General features: G+C 39.0%; 1 protein-coding gene across 1 annotated transcript in view; it reads left to right on the top strand.

Moving 5' to 3' along the window:
• Positions 1–14,601, top strand: part of si:dkey-225n22.4 (collagen alpha-1(XXI) chain) — a 124,153-nt gene that overhangs the window by 75,067 nt on the left and 34,485 nt on the right. The window contains exons 19-21 of the mRNA XM_031300959.2: positions 2,886–2,939; positions 9,614–9,658; positions 9,758–9,811. Of these exons, the coding sequence (XP_031156819.1) occupies positions 2,886–2,939; positions 9,614–9,658; positions 9,758–9,811 (153 nt within the window). The remainder of the gene's footprint in view (positions 1–2,885; positions 2,940–9,613; positions 9,659–9,757; positions 9,812–14,601) is intronic.

The raw sequence follows: 14,601 nt of genomic DNA, 5'->3' as shown, positions 1-14,601 counted from the left end.
CACGCAGACAAAGGCAGATCTTAGTTATTTTGCCTACTTGTCTAAAAATGTTTGGACATGGTCATGTTTTTATCCATACTGGGAATTTTCAGGATTGTTTTTAATTAAATAATCAAGTTTAATTTAATTCAATTGTAAGTGGCCCCCAGTGGTTAGAAAGCATGTCTATCATAATGTTGAAGCAAATTAACATCTGGCGCTCTATTTTCCGAATCAAGGACAGATCACAGTCATGTGCAATCTGCCCAGTGTGTCGGGGCCAGTGCCAAATACACTTTTGGTAGTTTCATGGCCAGGCACCTGTGGTGCACTTGGATGGGGTGGTATCAAAAAGAATACTACTACTATACTACTATATACTATACAATAATAGCTGGCTGTGCTAGAGGCTTTGACTATCATTTCCAGTCACATTCACTACATTTGTTCTCTCTCCGTCATAATGCACAATGACAGTTTGGGAATCCTGTGGAGAGTTTTCCTCAGAGGAGACTTATGGTTGTGTGGGACCTGCAGAGTTTCACATAAGAACATACATAAATATACATGACTACATTTAAGTTGAATTCACAAGATGTTTTCTGTGCTGTCTGTTTCATTACCATGAACACACACACTGTAGTTTATTTTGACTCAATCCCACATGCACCGTCCCGCTGCCAGAAATACTCAAATGAGCACCAATAGGAACCAGTAGAGTAGTATCATTAGGAGCCAGTAGGCTTGGGGGTTATTGGGGCAATAAAAAAATATTATGCATATTATAAGAGCTATTTGCGATCATTAATTCCATTTTTCAATAACCAAATTGTATTTTAAATGCATCAATAAAGTCCCCACCTGGTTAGGAATGTGTCTCACGAACCAGGTGTGTGGTGTAACATGTAACAAAATGTCAGCAGGTACTGAGGTCTAGGATGAGTCATGGTTTGGCATCACTTATACCATGCATACAAGTGTGAATCATAGCCATTTAAAAAAGGCCACGAGTCCAAGTCAAGTCTCAAGTCTCTGGCCGTCTGATCTGTCCCTAACACTGTATTGTTAAATCTTATTAATTCAAAGCATGTCCTGTAGCTACCATCCATACAGTACAGTATCAAAATCAGTTGTAGGATAACTTTATGGGGTCTACTTAACACATCCCTCTAGCCGTGACCTGGTGAAATATTAACCCTGTCCAATGTTTTCTCAGTTAGCCTTTTAAAATGATATCAGATTAGTAAACAGAATGTGCCTTTGGAACATAGGATGAATGGTTGCTGATAATGGGCAATGCAGATATTGCATTAAAGATCAGCCACTTCTTTCTACAACAGTCGAGAACCCTTTTGCAATTATGTAAGTACATAATGTAATCTGAAAACTGCTGCCCTTGTTAAAAAAACAATGCAACTGATCTCAGCTGGTATTCTGTCTGGAATGGAGTGGAATGGAAATTTCTAAGTAACCCCAAACTTTTGACCGGTAGTGTGTGTGTGTGTGTGTATATATATATATATATATATACTGGGAATATCATGTAACTTAACAAATGAATGGCTTGCAGTACCAGAATATATTTTACAGCTTGTTATACATGTTCATCGCCAGTGGCAGTGTATTACTGCGGTACACACTGGAACATGTTCACATACCACTTGCGTCATAATTCTTTCAACAAACATAGATAACCAGTAAAGAGAGGTCTTAGAGGAAAACCAAGCAGTGGATTTTGGTGTCTTGTGTGTTGTGTTGTGGCTTAAAATGTGTTTGTTTGCTGCTGTTCATTTTTGATTTAACAAGCTCCCGCCTCACTGCAAGATCTCTGACCACAGGCCTCGCCTGGTGTTCATGCGTCAGTATCACTGCCACAGATAAACTCAAGACACGCCATATCCAAACAATTCCCTTATATGCTAGTAGCACAGATAAATTAAGTTTTCCTGTGCGACTTACATACAGTATGATAACGATAAGAAGGATTTCCAGGTAAACGAGCAAAAGTACCAAACTTTGTAATAAAGTGTATGAATCCAAACCATTACAGTCCACTGTACAAGTATGTTTTTGCATAGTGTACACTTGTTAAAACCACCGCCTTTAACAATAGTAAAGACAAATATTGCATTATGTTTTAAATTTAAAATTAGTCTGTCTCTGTTGAGCAATGTTCACAATTAGAGACTGCAGACGCTTCAAAAAGCTGGTAATTGGAGCCATCCCAGGTGTCCCTCACATGATCTTTACTGACCCAATGTCTATAAAAAATGGTTGCCCATATTTCAAATTTGCAAATGCAAAATAATCAAATTAACAATTATGTTCTCTCATTGCAACTGACTGACTTTTGTTTATATTACATCAGATTAGCTACCCCTATTGATTAATGATACAAGCTTTTTCACAGATGTGAGTTAAACTGGACGTTCATTAAGTTTTACACAATTTATAAAAGTAGGCAAAAACTAACACTTTTAGTTACTTGTATTTTTCATGGTGTCCCTGTAACTTTGGGGGGGGAGGGGGGGGGGGGGGGTGGGTGCTACATCTATGATTTATGGGCCATTCCAAATGTTTTGCAACTAAAGAAAAGACTAACTTTTTTAATTTCAATGATTACACGTGTTTTTCACTATGTACAAAATATGATTATCATAGAAACTTATATTATACAGATCATAAATAAATACTGGCTTATCAGTTGGTTATCGGTATTGGCTGACATTTTCATATCGGTGCATCCCTAGTTTTAATCTTATGCTCTATTCAGTTGTGTCTTCTTTCACAGGAATATGTGAATAAGTGATAATGATCAGATACTGTTAGACCAACGCTATCCTGCGGAACTCATCACAACACCACTTGTAAGGTAAAGGGTACCCACATGTGTTTTGTGTCCTCAGGGGGAGAAAGGATTCAGTGGTACTGCTGGAGCTGCTGGAGCTCAAGGCGCCCCGGTGAGTTGATACTGATTACAGAATGCTGCATGAAGTGATTTTACAATGTAAACGTGTGATATCTGTCAATTATTGAAGGCTTCAGTTTTTCGATATATTGAAGCTAAAACACTTCTGTGTAATGAATATGCAGCGATTACAAGTCAGAAACAAATTGTGATGACAGATCAATGTATTAATATAGGCTGTTAGAGCATAATTCACAAAGTGCTCAGTGTTATAGCTCCTGATGAATGCAGAGGCAGACTGCTTACAAGACACAATTCCTGTTAACTCAGCATTCTGTAGATATAACAAGCAACTCGTTTTTAAATGGTCCCATAAAGATTTCAAGGACAGAGTAATCAGGACGTAAACATGAGAGCTCGGATTCATTGTCACTTTTACACAGTGTTGTGTGCTAGTAAACTCACTGCCCACACACACACACACACACACACACACACACACACACACATGCAAGGGCAACGAGCAGTCAGGCTCGATTAACTGCTGAAAGAAATTAATTAATGTATGGCAAAATGTTCTATTTTTTGCAGTCCATGCTTTCTTACTAGGTCGTTATGACTAACTAACTATCCATACTGGAAGCAGAATGGTTTGCAAAAAAATCAGTTAAACCTAACAGAAAAAAATCTTTGACCTTATTTTTTCATAGAACAAGAACGTATCTGGATATCCTGTGATGTTTGTTTTAAAATCCACATGTATCATAACTGTGGCCATGAGAGGCCATTGGAAATGCTGTCATATTAAAGGGGCTGTACAACTATTTTAAATCATAACTGAATGAATGTTATGCCATGTTTATGTACTCTAAATGTTCACACTTTTACATGCTGTGTCTGTAAGTGTCAGACTGGTTAACTCATTGCTGTCGCACACCCCAACCACACACTTTATAGGAGGTAGTGTCTCAAGCAAAGCACACGTACAGATGTGCATAAACACACAAACTAGGGGACTTGTTTTTTCTGTCTTTTCTAATTACACAGCTTTCAGTACTGATATCCAAACACCCAGTTTGTCTGGATGTAGGTTGCACACGCTGTACAAAATACAGTGGACACCCATGTTTACATGTGCATGTGAACACACACAGACCTTCATAGGTCCACAGTAGCAGACAGCATCGCGTGCAGAGCAGCTCCCCACTGCATCCCAAAACCCAACCCTCCCTTCCCAATCAAGCTGATGTTTGCATGGAATGCTGGGAAACAAAAGCTGTGAATGCAGGTTTTATGATTGTAAATAGTTTTACTATATGACATTGTCCCACTTGTTATTGCCTTGCAACAGAGGCTGCATTAAACTGTCTCTATGTACAGTGTGTTTGATCATCAAACGTAGACACAACCAGGCAAACAATGCCTTTATGTATGTAGTCACAAATGCATCCCTGAATGAAGGATGATGAGCAAAGCTGAAATCATCTAAACAAATGTTGTAATACTATATTATAATATGGATTTGTTGCCTCTCTACAAGCTAGGTTAGAGCTGACGTCCCTAAGTATCTGAGGATGGCCAGACACATTTAATGTCTGGTATACTATATGGAATGATATGATGGCAAGGGATGCTCAGATGTTTTGTACCTATACCAATCACACATTTTAAAAACAAAACTTTTTTAGAAACAAAACTAGGGGCTTTTTGTGTGCTACATTTTGTGCTAAACTAGGCTTAACATGTTCTGGTCCTGTCTTTGTCCTTAATGCACAGAGAAATTGATAGATGACAGCTATAAGCCCAGTCATCCCTCATTGTGCCAGGCTGAGGGAGGAACAAAGCAGCAATATAGGCACAAGAGCTCCAGTGCACACCTGTAATGTCCAGATTGATTCAATCTTGTTCTTCTTTGGGCAAACAAGGTGTGCCCCGCCGCTACGGGTCTTCTAATCTGATTTTGGATTAGATGAAAAAAAGGTGCAGGCAATTTATTGAAACGTCAGACTAGAGGCCCAGTCACATTAGCATTTAACAGTCGCTGTGTTTGAAATCACTCCCTTGTTCACTCATTCACTCCCTATAAGTTAGACAATCAAAAGTTTACTTTAAATCCAGCAGTGCATTGAGGGCACTACTTTTTTCATTCCATTTGGGTGTTTTTTGAAGACACTATATACAGTAGCCTTCAAAAATCCACACTCAGAATTCATACATTAAAATAAAATGCTGTCCAGTAAAAACAATGCACTATATAATAAATAGGGAGTGGCTTCATCACTGTGACACTGTAAGTGAAGGTTTGAGACAATATTCATTAATTTTGATAGCATCGTGAAAATCTGTGGATCCGCTCGTAGAGGTGAAGTAAACGTACATTGCCCAATTTCAAACTGTCTTGACAGTGCTGCCCTTTGAAGGAATAAGACCGACAGTGGTGGAAGAAGTATTCAGATCTTTTACTTAAGTAAAAGTAACAATACTTACAATACACTGTGAAAAAAATACTCTGTTACAAGTAAGTCCTGCATTCAAAGTTATACTGAAGTAAAAGTACAAAAGTGTTGGCATCAAAATATACTCAAAGTACCGAAAATAAAAGTACTCATAATGCAGAATGGCCCATTGCACAATCATGTAGGTCTATATTATATTACTAAATTATAATTATTGATGCATTTATGTTTTCATCACTTTAATGGTGTAGCTGATATAGGTGGGACTTATTTGTTTATGTACTTTTTTGTTTTATGTAGCTTAATCTATAATATTACATCATAATGTATTAGTTGGCTTATATTTTGTATTAATATTCTACTTTATAAATCTACAAAGTAACTAGAGCTGTCAACGTGGAGTAGAGTAAAAAGTACAATATTTGTCTCTGAGATGATGTCAAGTAGAATTATAAAGTAGCATAAAATAGAAATACTCTAATATAGTAAATGTACTTAGTTACATTCCACCACTAGAGACCCAGACAGTCCCAATAGAAGGAAGATATATTGATTTTATACAACCCAGCAGTTGATACAACTGGTAAACTTACTCTCTGGTTAGCGACAGCTACCTCATCTGTCGTCCTACCCTCTCCTGTTCTGCCCTCTGCTCACCTCAGGGTGAAGGTATGACGCTGTCTCGATAACCGGGATCTGCTAAAGACAGATCATATATCCCCATCCATCCACAGACTTGCGGGTATGCTGATGAGAGACGGATGAGTAAGATGAATGTTACGATGCAGGGCCAACGTCACTCTAATGTGAATTATTTGCTATCACCCTGATCGGTGCTCATGTTTTCTCCAGAGAAACGGATGCATCTCATATTTCAATCTCTATCACCATCACCACTAGGGCTGAACGATTTTTGAAAATAATCTAATTGCGATTTTTTTCCCAAATATTGCGATTGCGATTCGATATTCGATTATTTTTTTAAGCTCTTTGTCTTCTGTATTATTCAACAAAGACAAACAATAAATCATTTTATAGTATGAACAACACACAATTACACACTAGACAGTTAAATAAGTAAAAAAAAAAAAAAAAAAAATAAATAAATAAATATATATATATATATATATATATATATGCACAGAGAGGAGCTGCCTCCAGCCCCTCCCCCTCGTGAAGTTGCGTGCCGTGTGCATGACACCGAACGTTGCACTTGTTCAGAGAGGCTATCGTTACGTTGGCATGTTGCTGGTGTTCTTGCCGTGGGATTAACTGTACTAATAAAACTGTTGAAACACCGCGGCCACGCTGCTGTGAAAGCTCCCCGAACGTCATTTATCAGTCTGATTGTTACCCCTCTCAGTAGCAGCTCCTCCACTCATATCTTTATATGCTAACCGCTAACCGGAGCTAACCGCTAATCAGAGCTAATCGTTGCCAACCGAGCCTTCAGTTCTGCGTGCCTGTATCCATTAACTGCATGTATGGACTCAAGCCCGAATAAAACCCTTCATTTTATTAAAATGGCTGTAAAAGTTTTAAACTACAACTCAGAGTTGTTTGAATGACAGAAATCAGCTCAAGGTACGGCGTAGCATTAGCGTGCTAGGTTATGCTTTTTCTGCGGAGTGCAGACTGATTAGCTCTTGCAAGTCACGTGACCAAATCGCAGCCTTTGCGATTAGGAAATCGCGTTTTAACATATCGCGATATTATCGCAGATGCAATTAATCGTTCAGCCCTAATCACCACCAAATACCTTCTCTTTGGAACCTAAAAAGCCACAGAACTTGAATCAGTGTTAATAGTTTAGTTTGAATCCCAGTCAATCCACCATGATCTGACAAACCATTTGGATTGAATTAAAATTGTCTATTTGGCTTTTCTGAGATTAAAATGTGACATTGACTGATATCTTTGACAAACAGACACAGAGAGGAAGACAGAGTACACAGGAAGTTGTCGTGATGTTGTTACTGAGGTAAAGCCACCATGTCAGACACCCACTGATATCCAGATCTATCAGACTACTTTAAACCCAGAGCATATCACTTATTTTACTTTATCGCACATACCCACACAGCAAGCTTATCTGTAGTGGAATCATCAGTGCAGGTTCACATAGTCTGAACCCAAAGCACTTTGATCCTCCAGTAGGATCCATTTGGATTTGTATGACAGGGAGGGAGACTTTAACAGAGCCACTTTTCCAAAGCCTTTAACTGTTCCTAGATCATAGTCTAACATCTGTTAACTGATGCATTACATGACAGGACATGGCATAATGTAACCCCTATTCATATTTACTTAATTCACTTATATCAGTATTATTTCCTGTGTTTAAAGACAGTTTCCAAATTGTGGGGATCTACTTGCCAAGACACCAAAATAGTAACGGACACTTCTCTTACATTAGTGCACATAATTGGATATTTCCATCAATCTGTTTGAGGAGGATTTCAAATTTGAAAAGAAATATATTAAAAGAAACACCAGCAATTTAAAAAAAGCATTTAGATATTTTAATCATTAAAAAGCACATGCAATAAACAGTGACATAAACTGTTTTTTCTTCAAATTTCAAATAAATGAATTGTGGAACCTGCTTTTCATCCATTATATCCTGCAGCAGAAAGCACAAAAACCTGTACTGCCACACAACGCCACACTGTATGCTTCCATGTCTGTCTATCAGCCTTGTTTTACAGCCCACTCAGTTGCCTTTAGTTTTCAGCAGTGTGTAACCTCTAATAGCATGTCTTGAAATAGGGCATGTGCATATCAATTGTCTGTTGGCTAGACAATGGTAACTGTAAGACGATGGACCTTTAACTGACAGTTAATTCTTTGGCTAGTTGATATGCCAAACGTGTTAGCAAACAGCTTATTTACACATACAAAAGACACAGAGCAACATTAGTATTCATTTGGAGTCGTGTTTCCGGCCACCTGGCAAATACAACGGCCAACAATATTCAACCTCCTTTTTTGCTCGGTTTTGGGTTCCACCAACTCCTGAGGGAAATATCTGTCTCTTTAGCTGCTAAACGCTCCGCTATGTTCACCAGCTAGTCTAGCGCTCTTTAATTGAAAACAGCTGCAGTTTAGTTTAATGAGAGAATAGATAACAGTAGAGTCTTCATTAGTAAGTCGATCTTGAGGTGAGATTGTTTTGTCTGCTGTTTCCGAGGTTAAAGTGGCTATTTGTAACTTTCAATTTGTGTTGATTCCAGCGGCTCCTTTGGACAACCACATTGCGCAATCTGAAGTTAGTTTATGAATGAAATAGACATATTACATACCTGAGGGCCAATTCAGAGTCGGTGTTAAATCATTTACAATCCCATAATTGTCTCCATGTGTTGAAAGCCCAACCGAGTGTGACACGGGTTTTGCCAGTCGTCTTTCATTTTTAGCTTTTAGTTGTTCTTCGTTTATTTCCTTTTTTTGTGATGGTCCTGCCCCAGTATCAGCCATAACTACAACAGATAACTTCTAAAATTAAATTAAAATACAATTAGGTCTATATAAAGAAATCTCCTGCTACCTTTTACCTGCATACTCATTAACACAGGCTTTTCCGGTGTTAAGCCGAAATCTGTGACCCATCAGAATGTGTGCTCTGTAGCGCCATCTACCTGCTGAAAATCATTTTGTGACTTCGCAGGAAAAATCAGACCTGGGCAGAGGCATTAATAAAAACTATATAAAACTAGCGTTCCTTTCACTGTTAGTCTCGTTTGCTGTTACAGGTCATTTATGATGATCGGATGGAACATTACACAGTTTCAGAAACATTTAAAAGTTACATATAGTCAGTTTAAGAATAAGATGGCAAGCTTACTTAAGGCCAGCATTGATGAAAAGACCAAAAAGAGGTCAGCATAATGAAAAGTTTGTAAATCTACAGTACAGTTTCAAGGCAACTGAGCAAACATGATTATGAAGACTGTGTTAAATGTTTGAACGCTCCAGAACAGGGACCTTGGTGGACCTTGGGTATGATGGCAATCATAGCTATATGCTTCCAGTGTAGACACAGTGTGCATCCAGCAGAGGTTCAATGACTGGACTTAGGTGTGAACACACATGGTCACAGAGACCACTGAATATTTAATGGTCTATCAATGTTGTATTCGAATGAGGAATGTTGCATACCACAGCATTTTACAGCATCTTACAGTGCATTCAAATATTCAGAATAAAGATAAAATACATCAATTATGCTATACATATAATTTTTGTCAAACCCTCACTGTGTCGTCCACAGGGTGTCCAGGGACCTCCTGGCGAAGCTGGCCCAAAGGGACATCAGGTAAAATGTGATCTGACTGAAAATAATTTGTCAGAATCGTTGGTGAATTAAATTCATTCCCTTCAGTTGTTTATTTTCTGTTCTTGAATGTATTTTTAGGGAGAGAGAGGCTTGCCTGGGCCACAAGGACCACCTGGACTAAATGGAACTCTGGTTGGTACAACATCATCACTCTTCAGTTTTTTTCAACATGCTGAAATGATTCAGTGATGATTCCCAGTATTGGTACCTCATTTGTTTCAGCAAACAATTGCTGCATGGGTTCACGTCACCTGTTACTGCACTAGTGAGTGTCGAGGCACTTTAGGGACAGCATGTACATTCCATGCATTAAGGTCTCAGTATGCTTCAAACAAAGTGCTTTTCAGATCATCAAGCAGCATCTGAAGGAGGAATACATAGTTTTTGTAACTCTATGAAAGTCCACTTAGTGCAGCAAGTGGCCATGTGTGCAAAGGTCTTAAAATGAAGCACGGCTTGAACTTTTCTTTCAATGTCTCTCTTTAAAAAAAAAATTGTACGGTTACTTCCGTCACATTTTGTGTATACAACCAAATGAACACCTTGAAATAGGGAAAAGTTGTCAGAAAGTTTTTGCCATTATCTCCATTTGCACAATTCTTTGTTTAACACTAAAAATATGTAGATGTGTGCAAGACACAGAACGCTTGAAAAGAGAGATTGGGGAGGCAGTGGAATGCAGTCAGAAGAAGGCTATGATGGCAGGCTTTTTGCCTCACCTTCACGTGTGAGCATTTGGAACAGCTATCAACACTTTGGCTCTTGGACACGGCCTATTAAGTCTATTAAGGACATCCTACGACCTAATTTGTTGGAAGCATATTGAGGCCTTTACTCCTGCACAGTAAAGCTCTTTGCTGGAAGGTGAAAAGAAGCAGCTGGCCACATGGAGGTAGCACATGTCTCTCAGTAGTGCAGTACATAGGGAATTTGGTATTCCAAATTGGGAGAAAACCGTAAAGGAATCCCCTGCCCAAAACAAATCTTGAGTAATTAAAGGCTATTGACTATTGTCCCAATTGGCAGTGGAAGAGGGACATTTGGTCAAATGTTACCTTGTCCAAGAAATCTAGAAGGGGCTCATACAGTCAGCTCACAAAGGCTTGCCACGACTGATCATGGTACTGATCCTGCATGCCTACTTGGCCCACATTTAATCCTTATGGGAGTGAAACATATAAAGCATATTCCAAATTGTCACCTATAAGTAAGTAACAGGGTCCACCTGTTTTCACATTTGTCTTTGAGCAATGTAGTCTTATCTCCAAGTCTACAATTCACATTACTGTCTCTGCAGTGGGCTCATAATGAGATCATTAATTCAGCCCAGACGCCATATGAGTCCATTTGATTTACTTTGCAATGCCATTAAGGCGGTGAGTGGCTGTTAATTTAGAACTAGAAGTCAGATGAGTGTGTGTGGTTTTACGGCTGTACACACAGTCAGGGCACCCCCCTCTGGTAAACAAGATTACACACAGCCAGATGCAATTACAGCCGAGCACTGTGAATACACAGACCTCCATGGTGATCATTGGACAATATGTCTGTATCTCTGCCGCCCTCTCGTGGTCAAAGTGTGACATTACAGAGAGATGAGAGGACACTGAATAGAAAGGCATTTACTTTAACATACGTAAAGGAAACATTTGGATGACCATGGATCACCATGTAAAACAGAAACTGATTTTGTATATTTTCTGTATCCTGATTCAACACGAATATGATCCTTATTTGGATTGATAAGGGACCGTTCGGTATTTATGGAATGGACCACCGGAGGAAAATAAGGGAGGGTCATGTCTTTTTATTCTTTGTTGAGGGGAGGGTCACCCAACAATTTCAAAGTGGCTTGTTTGGTGCATATTTTTCCATGTAGCTCTTAGTCTCGGCCCTCCTTCGCTACCAGATAGGTCTGACCCATGAGTTTGCTGGGGGGGCAGGGGAAGCACTGGTGCCACCCTGGTGGCTGAAACAGGTAATTGCATTGTTTAATATATGAGAATAATTACGTCTGGCATGATGAGATATTTTATAAATATCTTAAATGACACAACTAAATGGTGGTAGGTAATGCATCAGATTTCATATACTGCTTTAGTAAAAAAAAAATATTACCTGGCTGACGATGGGAGCAGCAGGACACAAAAAACGAAAATAACTGTTGCACTAGTCTGGACATCTTACCGTGCCAACCTTACAATAAAGGTTTCCTAAATGCCATGTATATAATAATATAATATAATATAATGTGATGTCAGCTTACTAATTGATTGTGGGTTTTGTGTAGATTTGGACTTTTATACGTTTATTCCACTTTGTTTAAACGGCGAAGTGGAGAGGCCTCGTTCACCTGTTTGGAGCTGGCTGGTGAATGTGACGCTCCTATAGGCCTTGCTGGATACACCGTGTCATTTACCTTTTTGTGGCTCTCCTGAATGCTGTGGATTACTTTTTTTTCGTGTCATTGGATTACGGCAAAATACAGATCTTTTTTCTCAACGTGTCTTAACGTTTTATGGTGTGACTGCGCTTTGTTTCTGCGTTTGGAGAGGCATCTCAACAGAATGTAGGTCCAACACTGATTGTTCACTGTTACATTTTAGTTGAATTTAAGTGTCGGGGCATTCCGCCACCGTCTGTCTATTGCGATTGGATTTCATAAGGGCGAATTGTTAAATTGTTACAATGTAATTTAAAATCTGCTTTAAAAATAAACGTATATGTTTTGGAATATAATGTTCAGCTTCGGCAGCTTTACCTATGTGCTAAAATATACAGTGACTGAGGAAGCCTAGTGAGTCCATAGCAGCCAGTGTTGAATTGGTTATATCCCAGTGTCCTTTGCTGAATGGTCTCAATGTTTTATTGTTTTATTTCATATGAATACTAGTTGACTAGAGGAGTAACTTAGTATTTGAAGTAATGCAGTAATGCATGAAGTGTGCAATTAGTTTCCATGCTTATTGTGTTTCCACAACAATGTTAGTGAGTAAATCTACTGAAATGGCCCCCACACCATAACAGAGGAGTGTGATGTGTAAGATGAGAATGCAGAGGTTAACTCATCTACATCATGGCTGTAAAACAATCAAAGGGCATCAGGGGGAGGGTCATGCCTCTTTTTCAAATCATTTTGGAGGGTCATAGAAAAATTATTACTGGCGAGGGGAGGGTCAAGTCTTTTTAGCCTAAAGGTCCCAAAACTCCTCCGGTGGCCCCTGAAATAAATAACGAACAGTCCCTAATTGGTTCAAATTTGATATTTTTTAGAGTGCAATTGGCTCATACTTTCTGTGCATTTGGCACATAAAGCCTTGATAAAAAAACAGCTAAAAGCTGGTGTAGCCTGCTGCAAAAATCTAAGTGCACAGAGGACACCTTTCCACTAGTCTATATCCTTCGCGTTCCACTTCCAGGATTGCTCCGGTGCTGCAGGAAATTCCACCGGATGCATGTATTTTCTGTTTCCTTCCGCTTTCTTTGTGTTGGAATTTTAAACTCCAGTGGATTCATGAGGACTATGGTTAACTGCTCCTCAGATCTCTGCAGGGTAAATCCAGACAGCTAGCTAGACTATCTGTCCAATCTGAGTTTTTGCAGCGGCTCTGTGCGGAGTTTATCACTGCCCATGACAATTCTGATTGGTTTAAAGAAATGCCATTAAACCAGAGCACGTTTTCCTCCCATCCCCGAATGCTATGTGGAGTAGCCAGACCCTCCTTCAGCGCGCTTTGGAGAAGGGTCTGGCAAAGTGAGACTACCTTTCCACAACCACAAGCTTCATATTTTTGTCTTGAACCCTCTCTTTCTATTCCTGTCATTAGAACAGAACACAGCTATGACATTATGCCTGCAGTGGGTGGGTCTCGGACTTATCTGACACCCATAAGACACAGACACATATAGAGTCAGGAGGAGGAAGTAGGATGAGTCACCCCTTGTATCTAGGCAACCACAATTAATAACCATACATAGATGTCAAAGTAATTGTTAGCTGACCCAGCCAACACCAATCAAATTTGTACATACTCATGGTTAACAGACATTACATTGTATTGTATGTATTGTAAATTGTTTCTTATTGCTTTAACTTGTGTATTTTATTTCCCTGTATTGTTACAATCACTGTGTTTCCACAGCAAACTATTAAGTTTAAAAATGGATTGTGTTAACGTACAAACTGAAAGGGCGTAAAATGTTCAGATGCAAATGTCTACGCATATATTTCAACCCTTAATCTTTGAAGCCTTTCATGTCTAACTTATATATGTACTATTAAATATGTAACATGTGACCAAGAAGGTCTATATACACCTGGTTCGACCCAATTGTGAACCCCAGGTTGAGCCATCATTTACGTCAACGTGTACAAATTATTTACAATATTTACAACACAAACCTCCATATCAATTCGATATCAGTTACATGTACATCAATAGAGTGCAATCAAATACCTCAAAGAAACAAGACCCTCTGAATACATTGATCACAGGAAAAACCATAGCAAAATACTATGAACCCATATTTCAAATGATAAAGTAGCAAATAAACAAACATTACACTAAAATTAAGGATTAAGCAGACACAAAACATTTTTTTTGTAATTTTGGGAACAGGGCCTACTGAAAAGGGAGAAAGGCAGCCTTTTCACAAGTGGTTATCCAATCTTAGCATAGCAACCGTACCTTGACACAGCACTCCTGTCAGGCTTTCGACTTCTCCACGTTGAATCTGTGTACATGTGGATTAGGGTAAGAGAGATACTCTGTATCCAAAGAGAACAAAGGGCGATGCCTTTTTTTGCCTTTGAAAATTACTAAGAACTTGGAGTGTTACATTTGCCACCTTTATAATGTGGTCATGTGGTGTGGCATGTGAGAATGGAAAGCCTGACAGGTTCAGCTAATGGTAGGTTGATG

This window comes from Sander lucioperca, chromosome 23 (assembly GCF_008315115.2).
Source record: "Sander lucioperca isolate FBNREF2018 chromosome 23, SLUC_FBN_1.2, whole genome shotgun sequence".
NCBI classification, from domain to species: domain Eukaryota; kingdom Metazoa; phylum Chordata; class Actinopteri; order Perciformes; family Percidae; genus Sander; species Sander lucioperca.
The sequence above is the reverse complement of the archived record's forward strand: the minus strand, read 5'-3'. Positions and strand labels throughout refer to the sequence as shown.